Here is a 26,994-nt window from a genome sequence, read left to right on the forward strand (position 1 = left end):
CAAAAAATGAGAAATACCGAGCAATACCAAACAATAACGAGGAATACCATCACGTGAAGACCCAATACTGAGTTATACCGAGCAATACCGAGTTATACAAAAGTTGTACCGAGTTTTTCCTAGAAAAAACTCGGTACAACTCAGCATTGCTCGGTATAGCTCTGTATAACTCAATATTGATCTTCAAAGAGAGCAAATACCAAATTCTTTCACAAAATGTTGCCTCCGATCAATCATTCCTCTACATCCATACACCAGACCTAATAAAAGTTCCTACCAAACTGCCCTTAAGAGTCGTTCGTTGAGGCCGCGGCCCTGGCGGGAACAAAAGAAACCCTCCTTTGGCTCCATTAATTCCTCGCATCACTGCCCTACATAGCAGATAGAGAGGCACTAAAGAAAGGTGAGATTTTGAGAATTCGAAAGAGGTTCGCAACTTGCTATCGGACTTTCCTTCTCTCTTGTGTTTACCTAGGGTTTTTTAAAGATATCGAATCGGTTCTTTGCTCGCATATGTGCTTTCCGTGTCATAAGGTTGGAATTTGAATTGCCCCCTGTGGCGACTCCTGCAACTTGCGTCGATTTCTGGCATCTCCATTTAGGTGAGTTGCATGGTGTTATTTTTCTTTCCTTTCAGTATTGTAGTTCGTGTCATTGCATCAATTGAAGTTTCAGGTTTCAGCTTTTTAAGTTCTAATTTTAAAAGCCTTTGGGACTACTCCGCCTTTAGCGGCAGGTTCTGCTTAATAGAAGCTCATTAACACTTGTGAAATCACGGGGATGGTGTTTATTGTTCTAAAAATGCAAATGTGAAGTTATTGAAAAAAATCAAATTCTTTTGTCTGATTTAAATCTCTTGTTACACTAATTTAGTTTTGAAAACTACATGTTTATTTGCAGAATTCACATGTGCCAAATTATCTAAGAAGCTTCTGGCAATGCAGTAAGTTGGGGAAGGTTGCAATGTATGCTAGACAATTGAAAAGCCGAGGGCAGAGCTGGTGTTCGTTAAATACATTAAACTATACATTTAGGTCAAGTCCTGGGATTAGTTCTCGATTTCATTCATGCAGAAATGAATTCACGGGAGAAAGCTCATCAAGTGCTAGAAGAATCTGTTCAGCTCCAGTATCTTTTTCAAGTTTTGATTCTGTAGGGCTATGTAGGAGGTTTCGGGTTCATTTGGCATACAATTCATGTAGATTTTGTAGCTCAAATAGTGATGGAAGTAATGCTAGTGAGGAAGGCAATCATGCTCCTGTCAAGGATGCGAGTAAGTTTGATGAGGGAAAGTCTCCAAAAGAGGATATTTTATCTAAGTCCAAGCACAACAATGAGCATGCACGCCTTGGGGAGCATGACCAGCAGGAGTGGCTCAACTCCGAGAAACTGTCTATTGAATGCAAGGAAAAGGAGTCTCCTTTTTTAACAAAGCGGCAGCGGTTTAAGAATGAGTTCTTACGGAGGGTGGTTCCATGGGAGAGAATTACAGTCTCATGGAAGAACTTTCCTTATTATATCAAGTACTGATTTTCATCTATTTTTTTTGTTGTTTTTCAGCTGCAGTGTGTTCGTCTGAACTATATTTTCCATTTGGTGTAACAGTGAAAACACAAAGCACTTACTGGTAGAATGTGCTGCCTCCCATTTGAGACAGAGAAAATTTGCATCAGCTTATGGTGCACGGCTTCCCTCTTCTACTGGGAGGATTTTACTTCAAAGCATGCCAGGTTTTTGTGGCCACATCTACTGTTTTTTTTTTTTTCCATATAATTTCCTCTTCGTTCTATGCACTGTTGTGATCACTCTCATGAGAAAAGTATATTCAGGTTCTTGACTTTGTTGTTAGGGTCTGAACTTTATCGGGAAAGACTAGTACGAGCCCTAGCTAGAGACTTGCAGGTTCCTTTGCTCGTTCTTGACAGCAGTGTTCTTGCTCCATTTGTAAGTACATCATAGTGTTTACTTGCTGGAAATAAAAAAAAATTTACTGCCTTTGTTAAGAGGATAACCATTTTTTTTCAAAACTCTTTTGCAAAGCTGCATTTTGGTGAAGAATATGCATCAGAAAGTGAGTCAGATGATGAAAATGTTGATTCAGGAGAAGGATGCTCATCAGAATCAGATGTTGAGGAGGAGAATGAGGCAAGCAATGAAGAAGAATGGGGAAACAACAGTGAAACAAAGTCAGGCGAAAGCGATGATGATGGTGTTGATGTGCATGCATCTGTCGAAGCTCTTAAGAAGCTTGTGCCTTGTACGCTCGAGGAATTCGAAAAGGTATGATGCCGATGCTTCCATATTACTATTTGCATAATCAGTTTTCAGCATATAATTGTCAATTAATCATATAACATGGGACTCATAGTATTATTTGGGCCTTACAAAGTCAAAGTTTGAACTATTGAATAAATGTTATTTTCTTGTATATATTAATGTTAGAAATATTCGGTCTGACTATTGTTATATTTATTGACACAATTTGGAGCTTACAAGCAAAATTTTTGCATGTCGCTATTAAGAAGTTGTAATATTAGATTCCTCTGCTCGATTTTTTTTGAGATAAAAACAAGCATTTGCGAAGTAGACATCAAAATTAATGATTGACCATATGCTTCTTCTTTTCTTTATTCATTCCTTGCTTTCCTTGAATAATACAAGGCACCTATACTATCCCTCCTCATTTCAATGTGCTTTGACCTATCATTCCTTAAATTGTGGGGATAAGATGTGTCAATCTTTTATAACTTTGAGTTAGGGAAGGAAATATAAAACCGTACAGGTTCTCCTATATAATGGGGAAGTTTAGGTACTGCCACACTGACCCATCTGCATTCCTTGCTGTAGTTATGCTTTTACGCTGCTTTAGAGAAACAAAAACCTGACCCATCTCTTTGTCAACATTCTATGGTACCGTGTATTATATCACGTTGCCTCATCTTGATGCCCAGATTGAACCTGCATTTAGGTTGTATTCTTTGGGGTGAACCAGCCACCATTATATCTCAAATCCCAGGCTGCTGAAGTTTTATTTTAGCTAATACTGGTTTTAGATTTACTCTCACAGTTTATAAACATAGGAAAAATACTTTTTTGACTCTCTGCCTTTTTTTGAAAATTTTAAAGTAATTTATGGGCAAAACTTTTTTTATTACAACCCAATTGGACTAACTTTGAGTAAGATTTTTGTGGTGTCAAACCCCGACCCTTTTTTTCATGAATATCTATTAATAGTGAACTTAGTTTCGCATATTGTTTTGTTGATATTATACGTGAGTTTTTGCTATAAATGATGTAATAACAAACCGGCATAGACCTTTTTTTGGACATATTACCTATTCTTGCTTCCTATATGTTTGATATTCTACCTATTCTTGCTCTCTTTCTTTTGATATTATACCTCTGTTTGATCCTTTCAACCCAACAAGAGTAAATTTGAGTAAGATTTTTAGGTATGGCACTCCCTTGCTCTTTTTATTCCCATGAATATCTTTCAATAGTGGGCCTATTCTTACTTCCCTTTTGGTTGGTCTTATACCTTTTTCTGTGTCATAAGATTAATAATAAGCTTTTTTTTAAATGAAAAAACTGTCTAATTCATATGTTGGAATAGTGCTTTCTAATTTTTATCTGATTCAGAGTGTTTCTGGAGAAGCTGAATGCACCTTGACTTCTACAACTTCTACAGAATCAGATGCCTCCATTGAACAATCAAAAAGACAATTTAGAAAAGGTAATTTTCCTATACAGTTTCTTATGTATTATTGATAAGCAAAACTATGCTAACGCTATTTATTTATATAAAAACGTTAACTCAAACCTGGCCATGCTAGGTAGACTCAGGTTTAAATATATAGATGACTTTTTTACTGTGCTTGTTTTTTTTTTTGGAGCTTCTTTTGACGAGTTTAGGAGACTCTATGGTGGAAATTTGCAAGTGTACACTCATTGGAAGCACAAAAAGTGAAATTAAAAGTCCATTATATTTTCTTTTAAGCTTATATCAAGCATATCTATGATGTTGATCCTATTATGAATGGGCTGTGTTATCAATATTTCGACTTCCTCAATGTTTTGGTTAGTTATTGTAGGGACCAAATTCAATCAGCATTATTCAAAAACGATACATGCTTCAGATTTCAAGGTTCTGCCTGCTATATTATTGCTACATTTGTGATTTGCTACAAACTGTTTCCTTCTTTGCCACTAGTTGTTACACAATTGTTTCAAGCTAGCTTCTTTTATGCTGTTACTGATGTAGAACGGGAGAGGCTAGCCACTTAAAATTAGAATTTAATTATCAGTTTTTTAATTTGGAGGGATTTGAAATTTGAAATTTAAATTTAACTCCAAAGGGGAAGGGGAATTAATGGGGAGAGAGGGAGATAGGAGAGAGAAGGTGGGGAAACCGGCGGCATGCATGAGTTTCGAAAGTGGATTGGTGGAGTTAATGCTCTCCAAATATTAATTTTCAGTTTTAGAAAGAGAGATAATTAATCCCATTTAATTTGAAATTAATTTGGATTGATTTAAGAGATTTCCTAATTTAACACTAATATTTTAGGAAAAATTTAAAATTTGAATTTCAATTCAAATCAGATTGATTCTCTTTCCAAAATTATCTATAATATTTAAGGAAAGTAGGCTATCAAAGCGAGATTGGCTCCAATCAAAAGAAAGAGGGGAGGGAAGGGGTGTCTAGGTTCAATGTATGTAGGTTAGGGATTAATTAATCAATCAATTTCAGATTTGATTAATTAATAGGATGTGGGAAGCTTCCAAAATTAAAGTAATTAATTAGGAAGGATTTGAAATTCAAATTTGATTAATTTGAATTTAAATTCCTTTCCAAATTAATGATAATCTAATTAAGGAAAGATGGGGTTTTGGAGGGAATTTAAAACTTCCTAAATCATGATTCTAAATTAGGAAAAGAGTAATTAAATCAAATCTAATTTAAAATCAAATTAGACTTAACTTTTGGAATTTTTCTAATTTAACTTAGTTAATTTTAGTAAAGTATTTGAAATTCAAATTTGAATTTCAAATATATTTAATTCTTACCTCCAAATTAGGTAGACTAATTTTGGTAGGTATTAATGATGATTGAAATCATCATTAAGAGGAAAAAAGGGATGGGGGTGGCCGGCGATTGATATGGATAATTTGGAGGAGGCTTGTGGCTTTGGAGGGGTTTGTGGGAGAATTGGCCGGTGGCAAGTGGGGGATTTTGGCCGGCGGTCAAGGGAGGAGGAGAAAATGATTTAGGGAATGAAAGATACAACCGTGAGCCCAGACACATCCTGCAGTTGACGGGTAATACGTTGCCCTTCTCTAAGGGACTTCAAGTCACGAGCCCGGACCCATCATGCGGCTGGTGGAAACTCCAATTTCCTTCCATAAGAATCTCACCCAAGTTCTCTCCAAAGAACACAAGTGCAAACAAAATTTCTTTTCTTAATAATTCATCATTATATTACACAAGCAAGGGCCTCTATATTTAGGCCTAAGAAACTAAAACAAGACGCATATGCCCCTAGGGCTTACATAGGACGACCCTCTTAAGTAATGGTAAAAAAGGGAAATTCATAATAAAAATAAAAATTACAAATAACAAATTAAGATAAGGTGGAATGATTTCGGTCGTCGATCGTTGTCTCCTCCTTTGAAAATCTTCATGATTGGATGTCTGCATCAATTATGCTACAGTTTCGCAAAGGTGTTGATTGTGCTAAATGCTAAAGTCTTGAATCTTGTTATGCCACCAATTATGACAAATTGAATCTTAACTTTGCGGCCTTTTGTGTCAATTCCCTTTCCTCCTTTTGTTATACTTTTTTTGAATGGATTCATATGCAAAATTTTGAAACTTGAGGCTGATTTCTACTGTTTATGTGCTGGTAGAATTCAAATTTGTTGTTTTTGATTAGGACCAGGTGGATTAGGAAAACTCTTTTATCTTTGATCTTTTGTGGGCTATAAATAGGATTCTTATGGTATGTAAACAATATCTAGCAATGAAATGAATATAGGAGGAAAATTTTGGTTTTTCTCAATTCTTATGTTTGCGTTGATTGAATGTGTATTCTTTAAGCGCTTCACAGGCATCGTTGATTACTTTTGGTGTGGTCTTCTTGTATTGGCAAGGGGCTCGATTATTCCTTTTGGGGTGATTTTATCTTTGTTCTTGCTTTTAATTTATTAGTTGCTGGCGTGATTGAAATATTTTCATGCGTGATATGTTTCTTATTCTCCTTTGTAGTGTGAATTTGATATGTTTTGAATTTTAATCTTAAATCATTTTTTTATAAGAGGAAGCACCAAAATGGTCCCTCAACTTTTTGTGAGGAACCAAAGTTGTCCCCAACTCTTTTGAGGGACTAATTTGGTTCCTCAACTCTTTAAAATGAAACTTTTTTGGTTATAACATTCAATGTTGTAGTTAATGGTGTTAAATGTAAGGGTATTTTGATCATTTTTTAACTAAACTATTTATTAAATATAATTTTCAAGTAATTGTAATTGGACAATTGAATTTGAGTCATACAACATTGTTGATTTATTAACAACTTTATGATTATTTTGATTATTCTAAGATGATCTATATATGATATTTATTGATTTAGAGAAATTCTATGCAAATTGATGTTATTTCAACTTAGTGACACATATTTTTACCAATCATATTTTTGAAACGCGTAATAAAAATTTTGAAATTAAAACTAAAATTATTATTGATTTTTTTATTAATGAAATATTTAATATATATATATATTAAAAATATAATTATTTGAAAATTATATTTAATTAAAAATGACCAAAATACCTTTACATTTAATACAATTAACTCCAACATTAGATGTTAGGACAAAAAATATCTCATTTTAAAGAGTTGAGGGACCAAATTGATATCTCAAAATAGGTGGGAACCATTTTGATCTCTCACAAAGAGTTGGATGACTATTTTGGCCATTTTCGCTTTTTTTATATTGTAGACTTTAATCTTCCCTCATGAAATTTGTATTAGAGCTAAGGTTTTGTCTTTATGTCAGTTGAAAATAGGAAATGTTAATTTGGTCAATAAAAAAATTTAATAAAATATGCAACTTAAATCAAATCAGGTAAGCCATGGTTTCATAACTATAATGAGGATTTAAGTTCATTGTCATATTCAGTGGGAGGTATAATATTGAGGACTTAGACTAGATCGATAATTTGGAATGCTTTGAGTATTATCATTCAGATGATCCTGAAAGGCTTGAATGTGCTAAATATAAGCTATTAAGTTGTGCTCAATCATGCTGCATGGTATTGCTATTGAACATCTATATTGGATGACCTAAAATATAAACTTAAAGAACAATTTATATCATATGAAGAATATTAGGACCAATTGAATAATCATTTTAAGGATTGTAGACAAAATACTTACAATTGATTGTATATTATGATATATTTACTGATATTGTAATTAAACATTTGCTTTGAGACTATCTTGTTATGGTTGTGTTTTGTGAATGGTTAGTTGCAAGAGATCAGTGCTGTCTTAAGCTACAATTTTTCAACCCATGTAATCAAATGTTTGAATATTGAGGTGAGCTATGAACGATCTGTTAGAAATGCGTAATTAAAATTCCTAAAGTAAAAAATCTTACCTTTCTTTTCGAACTTGTCAAACATACATTGATACAAAAATCATGCATGGTTAAATATGATTTTATTGAAGAAAGTATAGCTCATAAATATTTGATGGATTAGATGGTCTGTTACAATTGGATTCTTTTGATGTTGTGCAATCTTAATCTGCATCTTCATTAGCACATTTTATATTTGAATAAGAGTCCAAGCAAGTATTGGGAATTAAAATTGAGTTTGAATTTGCACCTTTTTCAGAAACTCAACATGAAATTGAAATGAACCTATTATAATGGAATTTTAGCCTAAATTGTAATCAGAACCTAAATTCAACCATTAGTGTGTACATGAACTAATAAGAAGTCTCGAATATGAACATGAGTTTTAAAATGATATTGAATCTAGATTCTTGAATGTGTTGCTGAACATATTATGCATGTTGTAACTGGCGAGTCTAACAAGCAAAATAATAAAAAGAATTCTGACTGTGGAAGTGAAAAAATCATGACTATTAAATATGATAAACCAATTAACAAGTTGATTGAACCCTGGATGCGATTTTTTAATTAGAGTATCTTTAATCAATCTGAAATTAACTTTATTTTTTGTTTTTAGCTCTTTGAATTTTGAACTCATAAAAAGAAATTGAAATTGCAAGACTATTTCAATAAGTTTGTTGATGAGGCGGGCTTTAAAGTAAACTTAAACATTTAAATTTCATGTATTTGGATGAATTTAAGTGCCCAAGTCATAGCCAGTGGCCACTAATATTTAATTCATTTGAGTAGCTTTTTTTAAGTGGTTGTTCATCTATATAAACATTTCATATTTGTGTAGTTTTCGTATTGTCAACTTTCCTTGCAATCTCATCATAAAAGATTTTATTATAAATTATTACAAGTATCCCTTATTATGCATATTGACGTTTTAATATTTTTATTACTTGATTCATATCATTATATGATTTGCATTTTTCTGATTTGTATAAAGAGATTTAAAGAAAAATAACTATTGATTATCACAATTATAAGCCTATTGCTAATGTGAACAAGATGTTTGTGGAGTTCAAACTAGTTGATAAGTTAACGGTGCATCTTTATTCTAAAAGGCTTCTTATAAGGACCTTTAAGAAATTAACTACAAGAAAGATGAGGTCAGATAAAGTCATACAACACATTGGGGTAAATACTTATGATTGCAAGTGAGAAACACTATTAGTATTCTGAATTGTAATGTTTCTAATTTGATTTTATTTCATGTAACTACTATCATTTTCATGAATTTTTCTATCTTTATATCCCCTCCATGCAAATTCTAGTTCTATTTAGCTTATTATTGAAACTATTATTGATGATGAGATTGTGTCTACTACTGCTGGTGAATATTAAAGGTTTCTTATACATTGGCACAATGTGACCACTCGAATGATTCATGGATTACTTTGCAGGAAGCGTACCAATTACACCTATACTTAATGAATATCAAATGATCAATTTGCTGCAGCATAATTTTTTTCAAGTCAAGCCTATTTAATGAAATATGATAATGTATACTTGACCGAAGCAAATAAGTTAACCTTATAATTGTTAAGTATTTTAGTTTACATTAAATTTTCTTTTCAGTTTATGTTAAACATGCTTATGATATTGATCTTATTGAGAACGAGTTGCATTTCTAATACTTTAGCTGCTTTTTTAGGTTTGATTAATTATTAAAAGGTTCTATTCAATCAATATTATAAATAATAAGTGTTTAAGCTTTCAAAGTTCCATACTACCTATAAAATTGCTACAAGCTGATTTTCTTTATGATTGTTTGTTGCTTAACAATTGTTTCATGCTAGCACATTGGCGTTGTCATATGATACAGTCCTGAGAGGACACCCAGTCTCTTTTGTGCTATTATTATACAATCCCAGTGTTTGTTCGACTACGTGCTATAATCCTTATGCTCGCAAATTATTATTGTTGCGGATCTCTATTATATCGCTAATTGCTATTATCTGGACCACAACTTTCTTCCTTCTTGTTTCGAGTCCCTTTCTGCCTTTGGTTTTCCTTTTTTGGATGAATTAGCATGAAAATTATGAAACATGAAAATGATTCCTATTGTTTGTGTCGGGAGAATAGAACTTGTCATTTGTTGACTATATCTAAAAAGATTATGAGAAATTTTTTAGCTTGAGTCATTTGTGAGCTATAAATAGGGTCCTATGAGGCATTTAAAAATCATTGAACAATGAGTACAACAAAATTATTGTTTTCCTTAATTCTTGTGTGTATATCTAAAAGGATTATGAGAAATCTTTTAGTTTGAGTCTTTTGTGAGCTATAAATAGGGTCCTATGAGGCGTGCAAAAATCATTGAACAATGAGTACATCACATAATTTTTTGTTTTTCTTAATTATTGTCTGTGGCGGTTGAATGTTTATTCTTTAAGTACTTCATAGGTGTTACTTTTGGGGCATGTGTTTTTGTATTGACAGAAAGCGTGGCTCAACTTTTTGGGGATGATTTCTATCTTTAATTTTGCTTTTAATTTGTTTAGTTGCTGATTTCTTGTCGTAATTGAGATTTTGTTAAGTGTAATGTATACTGAAATATTTTCCGCAGTGTTAATTTGATCATTATTGAAATTTTATTTTCATTCATTAGTTTTTACGAAATTTTAGATTTTTATGACTAGTGAATTATTGCTTGAAATGAAAGAAGCATTTTGACATTTTCATTAGAAGTGATTGATTTTTGCTAAAATTAAGAGTTTATAATCAAACAATTGTCATTTTTTTGTGTGTGGTCATTATGCATCATTGCATCTCATCATAAGTTGTATAATTAACCGTAGATTCTTAGCTGGCTTGCATCACTACGAGTCCTTTGCCTTTTTACAAGCCTAATTATAGCTTTTGGTGTCATTATTATTTTTTCCAGCTTTTAATTATTATTATTATTATTATTATTTTCAACTTTAGGATACAACCTCTTAGAAAATGTATGTTTAAGGCTAGGTTTATGTACACCTCTCCAAATACTAAATTAACTGGAGTTCCGTGCATTAATTTTACTTTTTTGGGTTGACAAATTGTATAGTTTGTGAATGAAGTGATAACTTAAGAGAGATTAACAGTTGCAATTGAAATTTATCCATGGCTAGGTTTGCCTTAAATATTAAAGCTTTGCCTTTCTCTTTGGCTAGAAGATAAGTATCTTACTTATCTATTTTAGTTTGATCTTATTTAATTTTTGTTCTTAATTCAATTCAACAATGTCACTGGCAGCCCAATACTCTGGGGATTCTTTGTTGTTAATAATGTCAGCTATTTTTTGTGATATGATTGTTTGATTTAGAGCGATACTAATAGAGATGGAGAGAGGAAGAACTTTGCATATACAATGTAGATCTTAGAACTACTAGATTGGCCTTCCAAATAATCAAATTTTATTCATAAATTTTCAATAACAATTAGGTATTATAAAGGCCATCAAACCCTACTTATAAAAATAGATCACAAGAATGATTCGGTGATATTTTTGTGTGATTGATTTAAGTATTTTTGATCTTTTATATTGAAGAATGAAGATATAACTTATAGAATCTGGATGGTTATAAACGAGTTTTATGGATAATAGGATGCCATAAAGGTGTAAAGTTAAATCTACAAAACTACAATTAGGCTGAGGATATTGAATAAATCTGAATGTTGGACCATAAAAATCATTGATATTTAAGGTGAGTGTTTCAAAATTAGAATGTTATGATAGGTGTGTGACAAAATTAAAATATGTAATTAATGAATTATGATATTAGAAAAAAATGTTGAGTAATATTTACTAAAGATAATGTGATTAAAACTAAACTTAGTTGGATTAAACATGTAAAGGGTAAAAAGTACACTATTAGACAACTTGATAAAATTAGTATTAAAACAATTAGGAAGAAAAATGGATAGACCTAAGATTACATGGATAAATGTTGTTTAAAATGATTTGGGAAGTATATATTTTAAGACCTAAAGTAACACATGTTTGAATGGAATGTAAAGGATTAATAATGTGAGTCCAAAAGGTGGGGATAAGACAATGAAGATTGATGATGATGATGATGATGCAACAATTAGGAAAAAAATTACATTTCAATTTTGTCATTATAAATTATTTGAATATAATTCTTTTATTATGTAAGAAGGATAATTAAATATTAAAAAATCAACAAAAACATGAAAATTCAACCAAAATGGAAATGAGGCTAAGAAAGCTTGAAAATGAGTTTGATTCAATTATGTTATGACCTAATTTGACTCTTTGTGATATGCCAATGAAAATATGATATTTTCTAGGTTAAATTATTTTTGCTCAATTCACCTGATTACCTGATTAGTAAAGAACTCTTCTTTAGAAGAATTTGGTGGAGGCTATGGAAGAGAAAGTGGCATTGTTTGATCCTCTGATGGAAAAAGCATCCATGTTGTACAGAAACTACTAAAATATAAGTCTAAACTCTAAAGAGCACATTTGGAGGCCTTGTCTGTTGGGCAACTCCAAACTTCATACCCTTTTAGGACCCTTGCAATGTGGACCGACGAAGGATTATGTGATGATGGCGGCAATAGAAACATAAAATCGATCTTTTGTAGCTATATTTGAAGCAAATTATATTCATTTGAAGTAGTATTTGTCTCATGAAATAATGACTTGTTGGATCTTCAACAAAAGTTGAGGAAAACTTCCCCATTTTGAACAATATTATTAGGCTCAGACACTGCATACGACATAAACTTTGGCTTAATGATAATATCTCAATCTTAGGCATAATTATTTGTTAACCAACCTGTTTTCTTGAACAGTTACATGAACATAATCCTTGTTTGTATGATTCTTTATAAGAATATCACATGCTTTTTCTATAGATGCCATCATAGTCATAGTAAACAACAACAACAACAAGCTTTTACCCCACTATGTGGAGTCGGCTACATGAATCACTTTTCTCCATTGTATCCTACTAAGAGCATAATCATAGTAAACAATAAATAAAATAATGACTTGGTGCCTTATATGTTCTAAATAGTATACACTTCATTGTTTGCAGATATAAACAAATATAGTCAAAGTCTAGCAATATATAATAACGCATGTATCAATGGGAAAACCTGCAAATACAACCATTGTTTGCAGATAAAACCTTAGTTTCTAGAGTGCAAAATAAAATAAGGGAAAGCCTGCATGATAGAAATTGATAAGTAATGTTCTTTTGGATAGAAAAGAGGCTTGCTAGATGCAGTGTTTAAAAAAAATCTAAATGATCTTTGGATTTTTTAATTGTTTCCATTTTAGTTATGGATTTTTCCTAGTGTTCCATTTAGTCCCTTGATTATTCAAAATTGAACCAATTTAGTCCTCTCATTAGTCATGTTTTTTCTTTTGTACAAACATTGGTAGAGGACAGCTTTTCATAAGGGTATTTTGGATTTTTTGGATTAATCTCACTAATTAATGTCTACTCAAATTAATAGGATTGAATCTAAAATGCTTAATGTACTATCATGGAAAGCTTCCACCTGCTAATTTTATTTCAAAGAAATGATGAAGTTTACGTTAGGACCAACTTGATTTAGATTTATGAGTTGAGGAATTAAGTTGAGTGATTGAATGAGGATGACACTAAATGGTACATCTGAAAAGTTCAGAGACCATTTTGATCCTTTGCTCTTTCGATATAGTTTGATTATTTTATTTAGTCTCCATAGAAAATCGAGCCGAGCTCTTGGTAATGGAAGGGGCTTGAGGTGGAGGCAAATGAACCTTGGTTTTAGGACCACTTTTGTGTTTATCTGTGGTCAATCAGACAAAAAATGACCCTACTTCCCATTTTTTCACTTACAGGAAAGCAAACAACCCTTTAATGAAAATATTAGGAATCATCTCTCCCAAAAGGACGTATCTGATTCATGGAGCTCCCTGTATTGTAGGAGCCAGTGGAGGAGTTGAGGCATGTTGGTTTATCCCTTCTATCTACAGGAGTGGTTGTGACTCAAACTTGTATCTAGAATGTACTTGATACAAAGAACTTAATCACTGCTCAAAGCCCTCTTTCTAATTATCTCATCTTCTTTAAATTTTATTTATAAAGCTATTATTTATTTATTCATTTGTGTGTAGGTGATCGTGTGAAGTATGTTGGGGCCTCTGTGCAAATTGATGCTGAAAAAGAGTACATCATTTCCTTCTTTTATTTATCCCTGAATAGTTCTTATTTATCAGATTTCTTGAATTAATAGATTAGATATTAGAATCAGCCACTGATAAGATGTCACACCCCAAACTGTATTATATAAGAAGCCTTCTTTTACATATTTGCTTCTAATCTATAGATGGGTTTCCTGGTGTGATATTTTATAGCCTATTTACTGGTAGTTATGCTAGAATTGACCAGCTACTGCATTTTATGGTTAATGATATGTATTATTGATCAAAATCAAATCGTCCATGTACTGGAAGTTTCTTTTAAGTTATAAAGGATGAAGCTTATATATTACAAGGCAAAAGTGTTATATGCTTTTAAAGTATACAGGTGTAACTTTATTGTCATGTACCTCATTACAAAAAGTAATTAGTATTTTAAGTGCTTGTTAAAGTCCCATTACACCCTTAAAAATAATCAGTGTTTCCTTTGCAGTGAAGTGCAAACTTTTGATGAAACCAAGTTTTTTTACTTTTAAAGAATAGTAATATTTACATAGTTGTTTTTCCATGAATTAGCTCCATAGATGCTGGAAAATGTTCGTTTTAAGGGTGTAATGGGACTTTCAATCTTATTACAAGTAGACAGATTGTGATGCGAAGGACTAGAAGCAGAACCCTTTTTGAAGACTGCTATGCCAGCCATTTTAATTTTGAAGCTTAGTTTTTCCTTTAAGTTGGAAAGTCAAATTATGAATGCAGGAATCCATTATGAAATCCGCTAAAAAGTAGTATATGACACCACATTATTGATAACACAGTAGAAAAATCATGGTACATCCGTACATGTTATAGAATGAAGCTAAACATTATCACATGAAGCCAAATTAGTGTGATTGTTAACAATTCTTATCATTGACAATTGGCTTAACCCAATTATTTGAGGTCGGCTTTTGAATCCTTCTTCTACATGCATTACCGTAAGAACAAGATCAAAATAGTCCATTGACTCTTTATGAATGACCAAAATAGTTCCCAGCTATATTAAATGATCATTTTGGTCTCTCGAGTCTTTTAAAAGGGAATTAAAATAGTCCCATGGTGGGACTATTGTGGTTCTTCTATGAGGAGTTGAGGGGCCAAAATTATTTTTTAATATAGTTGATGATTATTTTAATCTTTCATAAAGAGTCAGTGGGCCATTTTTATTTCGTTTACTGTTGTCCGAGTACTTAAATATGTGTTCCAGTTTGTTTGCTTTTTTAGCTAGCCATGTCAACTTTGATATACCTCTTTTACTTTCAATCTTTACATATCAGTTCTCTTTTATTTCCATCTTTTTTCTCCTTTTGCTTCCAAGCTTAGCTGGCCAAACAACTTGAGCCTATTTTTCATAGCTTGTTGCTTGACAGGTTTTATTTTGAAATTCATGACAATTATTTTTAAGTTGTCTCCAGATTTCATCAATTAGATCAGATTTGTTTTTTTATCAAAATAAATTTGAAGAAATTGGCTTTGGAGCTATATTTTGTACTTGATGGATATTGGCTTTATACTGGTTTCCTGATACACAAACATGCGAGGAGAGCATTCTTGATAAAGAATGAGCGATCATATTGTTTTTTATGTTTTCAGATGTGTGCGCTTCTTTTTATCTTTTCTATTCACAACCAAGGTAGCCAATAGTTAGCTAGAATTGAAAACCCTCATGTGAATAACCATGAATATGGCAAGTCAAACTTTTGATATAGATAGTGGGGATTCCTTTGCCTACATTAGTCTAATCAATGTATTTTTCAATCACTATTTTTATCCTTTTTTAATTTCTTTTTTTTTTTTCTGAGATTTTGGTCCAAACTTATGCTTTTCTTTTTGGTCTTTCAAATACTTCAAAGGTTTCTTCTTGCTTGAATTAGGCCCTCCTACAAATGGATTCTTTGGAGAAAGGAGTCTTCGATGAACTTCCAATTATAGGGCACTTTTTTTATGAATGCCTTCAATGACAAATAAGATATTCATCATTTGTTTAGTTTTCTTTGAGATAAAGTTCTCCCAAATTTTCATATCTAAAACATGTATTTTTTTCAAGGTTGGGGCTCTGTGTGGTTCATATGAACATTCTGATTCATTGAACCATTATCATGTTGATTTTTTGAAGAACCAATCTTTCTATTCTAAGTGAGCATTATATGATTCGCACCAGCTTTTGTGGGTTTTCGAAAGGGAAGTGCAAGCGGGGTTAGAATGTAAATGGTATAATCACACTGTCCCGTATGACAAAACGGTCGTATACCTTTATACTTTACGGAAGAAGGCCAACGAAAGAGTAGATAGAATTATCATATGATTATCCATGGAGAATAGTGACTTTCGCCTACACATCTTTATGGATAATAATATATTTGACTCGATAATAATGATATTTCTCCCATTTGATGCATAAGCTCGAATTAAATTTATTTAATGTGGATGTTGATTCCTCGTGGGTACAAGCACATGTAGTTAATTATATCTTAGGTCTTGGCCTAAGAATACTCTCAATTAGGGATGCTATTTTATTCTCTTCTTGGTTTAGTGCATAGTGGATTTCTAGGTTCTTCTAGTTCAAAGGGGATAAACTCTTCTCTCAATCTTTAGTGAGGATTGAATTTTTTAAATGTTTGAAGATTTGATTAAAAAAATTTAATTTAGAAGACTAAAGATTGATTTATCATTTTAGAAAAAAATTATAGGTTCAAAATTTATCAGGAAATCGAGAAAGACATACTGAGAGATGTATAATATGGACTTATGTCTGCCTGGAGTGGGCAATCAGCTAACATCCTAGAAATCAATCAACGCCTTATGCAAGCAAGATAAAGTGACTTTATCCTAAGTAGTCAAGGAATATTAATTTAGGGATTTAAATTAAGGCCATACAAAATATACAAACTAATCTACCTAGTGCCATGAATGATGATGCATGAAACAAATGCATAAATAAAATCTTTTATTCATTTATTTAGAAATATAAATACAATCTATGGTTTGCAAGAAAATAAGGTGGTAAGGCTCCACCGCAACAAACATGATTTTCTACATCTATGCAATATATATTTAAATATACTTGCTTATTATTTTCTGGCTCCAGGTCTTCTATAGGATTCCAAAAGAGAACACACCCAAGGGAGGGGATTATTTTTTGTAGCCTTATATGCATATGTATAAGCAAGTATTTTTAAACCTTTATAACTCAATGAATATATACAACTCGGTCTAGTTACATTCTAGATTCTAGACACTTTACATTTGCATTTGACTCTTTCATATATATTTGCACCTAGGTACATTCTACTTCACTTTATTTTTATGAGAAATCCTAGATACATTCTACTTTACTTTTTTTTTTGCATGAAAAAAAGATAACATGAATATGTATATGAAATGCATGTATGATATGTGCCATCCATAGTGCATAAAATAAGCAAACACACCAATGATATCCTCCAGACAAAGATATCCACATTAAACTAAACACACTATGACCTAGTATAAAACTAGAGATAGTGGCCATAGCAAAATAAATTCTAGTTTGTGAAAAATGTCGCATGTCTTTGATATGTCCTAAGAGATATGCTGCTTAAGTTATTTAAGTTAGAAGTTATATGTTGATTTATTAATGATTTATTCGATGACTTAATAGACACCTTTTGAATTCAGTACATGTATGCTCTCCAAAAGGAATTAAGCATAATATATGAAGGCTTCGAATGTCTAAGTATTTTTTATTGATTCAGATGAATATTTATTTAAATTTAAAAGTAATCACATTTGTTAAATTAGGGCTATGAGGTTTATTTCACCCTCATTGGGGCTAAACTAATAGCCTTGTGAGTCTAGGTTTCCCAACAATTACTTATTTGTTTAAGTTTGATTATTAATTGGTGATTTACTAAATTTTTGGTGATCTATTAAAGTTTCACATTTATTCAAATATTTAATTAATTAAGTTTGACCAAACTTTGCTTTTTGATTTACATTGGATTTTAAAAATTTATATTTTTTTATAAATACTAGACCGAATGAATTATTTAAAGACCCTCCAATCCAATGCATATGTATATTCCAAGTTGAGTTAAATACAATGCATAAAGGTCCTTGATTTTTTCAGAATTTGTTTGAGACTTATAAATCCAATACATTTGTGTTTTCTAATAGGAGTTAAATAAAATGTATACAACGACAACAACATCAAGCCTTTGTCCCACTACGTGGGGTCGGCTACATGATTCATTTTTCTCTATTATGTCCTGCTAAAAGTCAAATTCTCATTTAAATCTAATGTAGAAAGATCATTTTTAATATTTTCTAACCAAGTCTTTTTAGGTATACCTCTACATTTCTTAATATAAGTCAAATCTAATACATCTACTTTCCTAATCGTTTCATTGAAAGGCCGTCATTTTATGTGACCAAACCATCTAAGGAGATTCTCTCTAATCTTATCTTCCTGAAGCTACTCCATTCTTTTCACATATATTCTCATTTCGTACTTTTCTTACGAATAAATTGTTAAAATTAAATATAACAAATTACTCATATGCTATAGGCCGACTTTTATATACAGTCAACTACCATTTTGGTGCAACTATTTGGGGGCACATATAGAATGCTAGCTCAATGCAGTTGGCTGTTGACCATGTCACAAAACCTTTCACCAGAGTTTAACAATTAGTTTTATATAGACTACACCACTTTTGATACCACAATAGAGGAGATGACCCAATCTCGGGCCGGAACATATAATGTGTTCTTATAGAGTTCAAGGGGCTAGACGGCCAACCTTTGATGTTCCATCCAAATTGACAGGTGTTGAACTCATTTTATATGAGGTCATTAGGATAAATCGAAACCCTAGATTAATCTAGACCATTGGTTAATCTAGACTTAGATAAATCAAGACCTCTAATAAATCTAAACCCCGGATCAATCTAGACTGTGGATCAATTCAAACTCTAAATTAATCTAGACTTTAGATCAATCAAGACCCCAGGCCAATCAAAACCTCAAATCAATTTTGACCTCAAGTCAATCCAGATCTCAAATCTATTAAAAATCTAGTCCAGACTTCAACATCTTAACCTAAATAAACCCAAACTTTAGTCAAACCAGCCTTCTATCAAATTTTAATCCTATCCACTCATTTATAATCATCCATATCATTGTTATATATATATATATATATATATATATATATATATATATGATGAACAAATATAGTACAGACAAGCATCAAATGTTAAAGAGGTGATGAATTCCATGTTTTTCATTTAATGATACTTAAAAAAATCTTTGCGAGCAAGGTCAATCATGGCCACTACATATGTTTAAACATATATCCTGCAGGATTTCGTTAGAATGCCAACTACTTTTCAAAGATTATCATAAAAACAACTATAAAAAAGAATAAAGTAAATAAAAATAAGAATAAAACAATAAATATCCTAAACCCGATTTGTCACTATCCAATGTCTAATGATGAAAACAAAAAAAAGTCTTTGATAACTTATCTTTACTTGTCTTGAAGTAAAATGAATACATAAGAATTGTTTTTTTTTTTAATTATTTCAGAGTATACAAATCATTCTATTTAATATCTTCTGTTTTAAGATGTAAACAATGCAAATATTGAAATCCCCTCCTCTAAGGTGCTTCTTACTCTCTATTTGAAGATGTTAAGAACAAGTAAATATTCAAACTAAGGTAAAAGAAAAACTACCGGCTGAATCTTTTACTTAAGCTACAGTAGGACCATAGCTGAGATGGCTTCTATGTTTTTGTCAACATCTAGTAGGACCATAGCTGAGCATTATGTATTGTTGGTAAATCTTTGATTATGGATTACGCTTTAAATATTATCAAAATATGAGTTGTTGGTTCATGCAAGCATGGTTTAGTGATACTTAAAGCTTGTGTTCGTTATATTGCCTTAGTTTAGTATCCACATGTTGCTCTTGTATTACTCTCACATGCACCCTTTGTTGTTATTCTTTCCGATCTTGTATATTTTAAAGATTACCTTCATTTAAAAATTTCCAGGTCTCTGTTGAGTGGGCAGCGGGGAGAAGTGTATGAGGTTAGGGAGAATCATGTAGCTGTTATTCTGGATAATTCTGAAAGCAAGACAGTGGAAGAAAATAAAGGGAAGGATGACAAGTTGTCTATTTATTGGTTTGATAGTATGTTTCTATCCCCTACTGGTGCCTATTCTCAATCTCGATTGTTTTCACTGTTTGATCTTTCAAAATTGGATTGCTCCTTTTAGTTTTTTTTTTTCCAAGCAAGTATGAATTGCAATGCTACACGTGAACCATAGGGAAAACTTTGTTGTTCCTTTGATCAACAAGCATTTGGTATAATGGTGTATATGCATAGAAAGTTGGACAAAATACGTGGGATACATGATATCATGTACTACGCATACTAAGATCTAACAAATATTAAAACACAGCTAAAATCACTCTGATACACGCACAAGCATGCACACACAACATTATTATATGGGCTGAAGTACCTTGTATAGCAGAATAGTTCAAAATCTAGTGGCGGATCTATTTGTTTTTTTTTAATTTTTTAGGTGGGACATTAAAAAAAAGTTTTCTTCCTTACTTCCTTAATCCATATTTGAATTGGATCTAAAGTATATCAATCAAATAATTTTTGGATTAATTACCTAGTATAGTCGCACATAATTTTAATTAAAAAAAGAAGAAGATTTATGGCTTATTTTATGCCCGATTCCAAATGGTAAAACTACTTGATGAAGAATTCAATGATAGATACTCCAATGAACTTTCTAAGGCATACTTTTTGAGATTTTTAGCTAAAAAGGGTTTACTGCAAGGAAAAAAAAGAGAGAGGAAATAAGAGAAGAGATGATGCCATCAATATTAAGTGACATTGAGATGAGTTTGGGATGTTTATCACTTTATCCTGTGATCCATTTGAAGGTTAGATACTCTGCACTCCCTTTATACTCAGAATCTTTCCATCTTTATTTTTTGCATGTCTTTTTTGAGTCCATAAGGAGATGATATTTTTACCCTCCGGGGTAATATATCGTATTCTTATGCCGTGCCCGATTATAAAATATGCAATCCGTTTGAGGATACAAAAAAACTCTCCAACATGAGCTAGTGGGGCAATGTTCTCTTTGTGCTTCCATTGTGAATTTGCCAATGAAATATCTAGGCATTTACTATCATTTAATTTGAGTTCATATAGAATTAAAATATGTACAATAATAATGTTGGACTCTTTAAATTAGATTTTAGGATTGGATTTGTAAATGAACCTTGGGAAAAGTGTTTGCTTCATTAGATTGTTTTTGGCTCTCTAAAAGCAATAAATGTGTCATATGAAACCTCAGTTAAGGTTTGCCCATATTCTAAAATGATCATTTTATGGGATTAGTCTATTTACTAATTTATCCCCACGTAGTGGGATAAAGGCTTGATGCTGTTGTTGTTGTTGTCTATTTACTAATTTTCTCAGCAATATAATAATTAGAAGCTCCACCTAGTATTTGCACGTACTATTCATGTCTTGGGAGTTGCATAGACCTGTTCATTAGGTTGGCTTGACCCTGGCTTTCCTCATGGATAGCTGTATTAATCTAGCCATGCTAGATTCTCTCATCTACCATTGATGTATGAGTAGCTGATAAGATAGTGACTGATCCCTGAGTTCTTATTTAGTGTCTTTGGAACTTATTAATGTATTTTTTCTAGTTCAGGATATTGAGTATGATCATGATACTGAGGCTGAAGATTGGCATATAGCTATTGAGGCACTTTGTGAGGTAATTATTTTCTTTTATCTGCATTTTTTCTATGTTACCGATTAAATCTTTATACTTGCATCTCAATTTGATGTTTTGAAGTTATTTTAAGAAATGTAATTAAAGCATTCTATCATATATATATATATATATATATATATATTTGTTTGTCTTCTCAACAGGTTCTGCCATCCTTGCAACCGCTTATTGTCTACTTTCCTGATTCTTCGAAATGGTTGTTGAGAGTTGTTCCTAAGTCAAGTCGTACAATGTTTTTTTGTAAGATGGAGCAAATGTTTGAACAGCTTTCTGGGCCTGTTGTTTTGGTATGCGGTCAAAACATCATAGAAGCAGGGTCCAAAGAGAAAGAAAAACTCGTATGACTTTATTTGCTTCTCTCTTGAACTTGATCCATTTAGACTTTTGTAGTTTGGTAAAATTAGATTATGAAAAAAAGATTTATTCCTTTTTGACGTGTCACCAGGTTGATATATTTCTTATTTTGTATTTGCAGACAATGATTCTTCCACAAATTCGAATAGCTCGACTGGTAATTGTTCTTATTTTTTATTGTCACAGTGAATTTTAGAGTCTTTAACTAAAATATTAAAAGGAACACAACCATTGGAAAACCACATTTTTATTTCTCTTTTTGTACTTTATCTTTTCTGCTTGCTGCATGATAGTGTATGCAAACTTTCTGCTATTATATTGTCGACCTCACAAAAATTCGCTACCATAGAAACATCAACTCCTCATCAACTTAAAGTTTAGATCAAATGACCCTAATGCACCCCAAACCAATGCCCACAATCCCCTTTGATTAGAAATCGCTGACACTTGCCAAGATATTTGTCTTTACATTTGTAAAAGGCCTTTAAGGCTATTTATAATGAATGTTTTATGTTTGAACCCAATTAATTACCTATAGGGCAAGGTCATAAGGCCATTATTAGGTCTTACTTGATTCTAGGTTATAAGAGACCCCTAGCTGGCCTCTCCAACATTGGAGAATATCCATACGACAGACATCCCTCATCCTTAGGATTATAAATTTGATTGTTGAGCCTTTATATTATTAAAATTTCTAAGTTTTAATCTATAAATATATGATCGGCACTAGAATTAATTTAAAGCTCAATTGAAATCTCTGGGGTTGACTTGCCTATGATTCGATGTCATAAGGCTCATCAATGGGATTTTTTTTTTAACATATCTTTTTTAAGACAAACATATGAGAATCTTTGCTAGCAGAGTTGTAATCATCTTTCTCAAACCAACCTTAAATGCATCAATCATATTTAACATGTTTGTGAACTTAAGTTACCTCGCTTATAAGGGTCATAAGCCTCATTTGTAGGCATATTTAATATCAGAGCAATAAGACTTATACTAGTACATCTTAGGCTTCCCCTATATAATCAGGGTTGCAAGTCTTAACTTTTGAGAATATCTAATATTAAAGCTATAAGCATTAATCTTCAGTCGTAAGGAACAGGCTCCTATAAGGCTCATTATCTACTTCATATGTGTCTTTGGGCTAGGTGATATCTCTGTAAGTCACTAAGTCTCATCCTTGGGCCTTTTTGATATTAGAGCTATAAGTCCTAGCCTTGTCAAGTTAACTGGCATCTGGCCAACACGCTCACTCAATCAAGGCCCCTTCTTTAGATGTAAGTCCCAACTTCTTTAGTTTAGGACATGTTTGTTTTGCTAGCCATATTTTCACTATGTTAGATGATCATTCTACCTTATTTATAATCTCCATCTTTTAGTAGACCGAACTCCAACTCGAAACTTAGGTTAACTCAAGCCTCCCCACTTGAGGTAACTAGGGATTATGTCTATTGGCCCTCTTCCGCTTCAATGCTAACCTTAACAGTATGGGATAAACCTTCAATAATTACCTAGTCAAATATTTGTTATGGATTATGATTTCAAAAGATGCGTTGTGATTATAATCCCCATTCACTGTATGCTTGAAGGTATCTCCCTATCAAAATTCATTTAGAGTTTTTGGTCGTGCTAATTACTTTGAGGTAGAGACAGCCACCTATGAACTCCTTCGATTGCACTCAGCTATGTTTCATGATAGTCAATCTTGATATGAATCGGGTAAGCTCAATCGCTGAAACTTTAGTTCTTACATGTTAATTCCTCTGACCCACTTTCATCCGTTTGATATGATTGTAAATGAATTGTGTTGAGTTGAGTACTGCCGTTTTCAAGTTTGTTCATTTATCTTCTTATCAAGTTTGAATTGAATTTGAAGATAGCTTGAGTTTTATTTTATTTTATTTTTTTGAAACTTATTTATTAAAATTTTAATCGACTTTGTTATAACTGAGCTTTTTTAAAGCTTAATTTTGTAACATATAATGAAATGAGTACACCAAGTAATTACAAGGAGTTACCATATTAAAATGTGAAAAACAAGGACACAATTGCAGATAATATGATGACGAAGGAGAAAGTATCTATTTGTAGGCAAGGAGATCCATGGAAAGCTCTTCTTTATGACACCTAGCTTATATCCTAGTGAATCTTGGAGAATGACAATAATTCTTTCTCATTTTTTCCCTGTAGAAAATAGGATCTGAGAGCTTTTACCTATTTTGACATCAGTAGACTATAGGCTACCTTCTGAATTAGGAAGTTGCTTAGACTTTGTGACAATGGCATACTCAAGTAAAGTAAGATGATGAGGGGATAACTCATATGGAGGATCTGTATCAATGTTATTGGAAGTGAATGAGATTATGATAACCTTTTTAGGGCTTAGTACATAAAGGGAGGCTTTGAAGGTACTGATTCCATTTTACCATCTAGAGATTGTTCTGAATTTTGTGTGCATGCCTAAACTGAAGGTGGAACTACATTCATCACATTTGGCGATAGATTTTGATCATTTGTATGCTCTTTTTGTTTCGGTTTATAAGGATCAATAATAGATGATTTCCTTTGAGCTTTGAAATATTCAAACCAATTGTGTTTAAAAAAAAAAAAATTAATATGGATGAATGCCTTAAAATTCAACATTCCTTCAATGATCACATGAGGGACATAATTACATTCATTTCTGCCAGAATTTTAGCCACAGAAGGTCTAGAAAGATGACTGGAACATAATGTAGCTAGTTGAAGTAGTATAGGCCTAGCGGAGGAAAAAAACCTAAATTGGAGTCATAGGAGGTTCCATGGTTGAAAGTAAGGTGATCATTTTAATGTGCATAAAAAAGCCGTGCACATTGTATGATCACCGTGAGATGCATGTCTGACATAAATGTATGTATAATCTAAAGACTTGGATGCCCTATAGAGAACTTACCTATCATATAGAAAGAGAATGGAGTAGCTAGCTCAAACATCTTATTCATAGAAAATAAGAGCATATTTATCCTAATAAGTGGAGTTCTGCTTGTGTTGTGGAGGTTTTGATATTTCCTAAAAAAATAAGTGAATTGTGTAGACAAAGCCTATGGGGGTCTTGATACCATCAATTTGCCAATAACTCAAACAAAGAACCTAGGAGTGTTGATAATAGGAGAAACAACAATCATAAGTGCTCCAATAGTAGGTTGAACTATAGTGGAAACAATAGTCATTGGAACTGATGGTAGCAGTGAAGGAATAACTATGTCAGGGTAACCAACCAGAGGAGCAGCTGGAAAAGATGGCGTGGATACCAAGTAATAATCTAGAGTCTAGTGAGTTAGCATGACGTCAAGTATAAGATATTGAACATAAATTAAAAGGCTGCGAGCTTGATCAATCAAAAAGGTTGCCACCTTGGTGTCGAGGTTGGATATGACATGAGCATGAGTGCATTGATTGAAGGTGATGACAGCCCGTAGAAGAGGTAAGGCGCAAGGGCAACATAGAGGAAGGATCGGAGGGTATAGAGTTCGAGATATGGAGGAATGCATGAGCTACAAAGTGAGAGCCATGCTAGCTTAGCCGAGTGCACCAAGCATGATGCATGAGTGCAGGCGAGGTTGGGGTGAGAACAGGGACGAGATAGTCAAACACCGCACATGTGGGTGCGAGGGCCAGAAGCCCGAGCGCCCCACATGCATAGGCGGTTGGGCGTGAGGTCGGGCCACAGAGCAAGAGGCAGCGCTTTTATGTATAGGAGCGAGACGGATGAGAACCTAGGATCAGTCTTATTGGGTATTAGTGATAATCAAACCTAATTAACTATTTATGGGGTGTTAATGACATTTTATTCAACATTATTTATAATAAATTTTGAATAATAAAATTAGATATGTAATATATCAATCTAACTAGTTACTTACTATTTTATTAGCAAATGTCAAGAGAAAATAAATTTGAATTTAAATTTATCAATCAAGCTATTTGCTCAATATTTTCATTAGTAAGTATTAATAGAAATAAAATTAGATTTTTAAATCTGTCTAGTTATTTGCTAAATATTATTATCATGCTTATATCTCTTGTTATATATATATAAGTATATAACTTTAAATTTTGATATTTGAAAACTAATGTAATAACATAGAATGAGTATGAAATAAGCAATAAAGTCATCATTAATGAGTATTTTATTGAGTTCTTAGTGAATTATCTTGTAAATAACAAACAAATATGTTATGAACATAAACAAAATGAGTGGGTCACTGTTCATGCTTATTCATTTGTATATTGAGCTTAAAAAATAATGTTCAAACTTGTTCTCTTATCCAAATAAATGAACATAAATAGCTCTCATATGAACAAGTATCTAAGTCATTCATCAAATGTACAGGTTCGCTTGCCACCCTACATATTAGAATACTTATGACATTTTTGTTGAAGTTTATGTGAGAGTGAAAAAGTTTTTAGAGCATACCATCATCCTAGTTTACTCGGGATATTTAAGAGGAGGCAATCAATTGTTGTTAATTCGACTCCTTATATGATTTGTAAATTGAGCTCAAATTAATTTGGGATGATGAAATCATGAGATTTTGATTGGGTTGGCTACTCATCCCCATCCATTACCCTATGATAAACCAGATTTAATTGGAATGTTCATGGTGTTGATGTCGCGTCCGAGATGTAATAAATTGTACGGATTTATTCCCATAGCAAATCTTGAATTCCACATTTCTTAAATAAACCCATACAAAATTAAAAATCTCTGGGACATATTTCTTATTTGCCTTTGAGAACACCTTCCTGCTCATCATTTATTCTCTCGGTCCATCCATATGGAACATGAGGGAGGGATCATTGCCACATAATTGCGCGGGCATCACTTGGGAGCTTTTTGGAGCCCTAAATATTTTTGTGGTTTGATCCTTTCTTTCTTTTTAATGTTTGTTTTGAATGATCTTTTAAATCTATCATAATATTTAG

General features: G+C 32.4%; 1 protein-coding gene across 3 annotated transcripts in view; it reads left to right on the top strand.

Annotated features, from left to right (window-relative positions):
• The first annotated feature begins 265 nt into the window (after positions 1-265).
• LOC110108777 overlaps positions 266-26,994 on the top strand; it is a 35,145-nt gene continuing 8,416 nt past the window's right edge. For 2 of the 3 annotated variants that reach the window (XM_028698112.1, XM_020839564.2), the window contains exons 1-11: positions 293-602; positions 901-1,523; positions 1,606-1,730; positions 1,850-1,944; positions 2,041-2,280; positions 3,640-3,733; positions 13,795-13,846; positions 19,894-20,033; positions 21,585-21,655; positions 21,817-22,011; positions 22,149-22,184. In XM_028698112.1, the coding sequence (XP_028553945.1) occupies positions 964-1,523; positions 1,606-1,730; positions 1,850-1,944; positions 2,041-2,280; positions 3,640-3,733; positions 13,795-13,846; positions 19,894-20,033; positions 21,585-21,655; positions 21,817-22,011; positions 22,149-22,184 (1,608 nt within the window). In that variant the 5' untranslated portion in view covers positions 293-602; positions 901-963. Of the gene's footprint in view, positions 603-900; positions 1,524-1,605; positions 1,731-1,849; positions 1,945-2,040; positions 2,281-3,639; positions 3,734-13,794; positions 13,847-19,893; positions 20,034-21,584; positions 21,656-21,816; positions 22,012-22,148; positions 22,185-26,994 lie in introns of all 3 variants that reach the window. The other variant, XM_020839563.2, reaches the window with a different exon arrangement.

The sequence above is a fragment of the Dendrobium catenatum genome, unplaced genomic scaffold (assembly GCF_001605985.2).
Source record: "Dendrobium catenatum unplaced genomic scaffold, ASM160598v2 fragScaff_scaffold_1056, whole genome shotgun sequence".
Taxonomy (NCBI): domain Eukaryota; kingdom Viridiplantae; phylum Streptophyta; class Magnoliopsida; order Asparagales; family Orchidaceae; genus Dendrobium; species Dendrobium catenatum.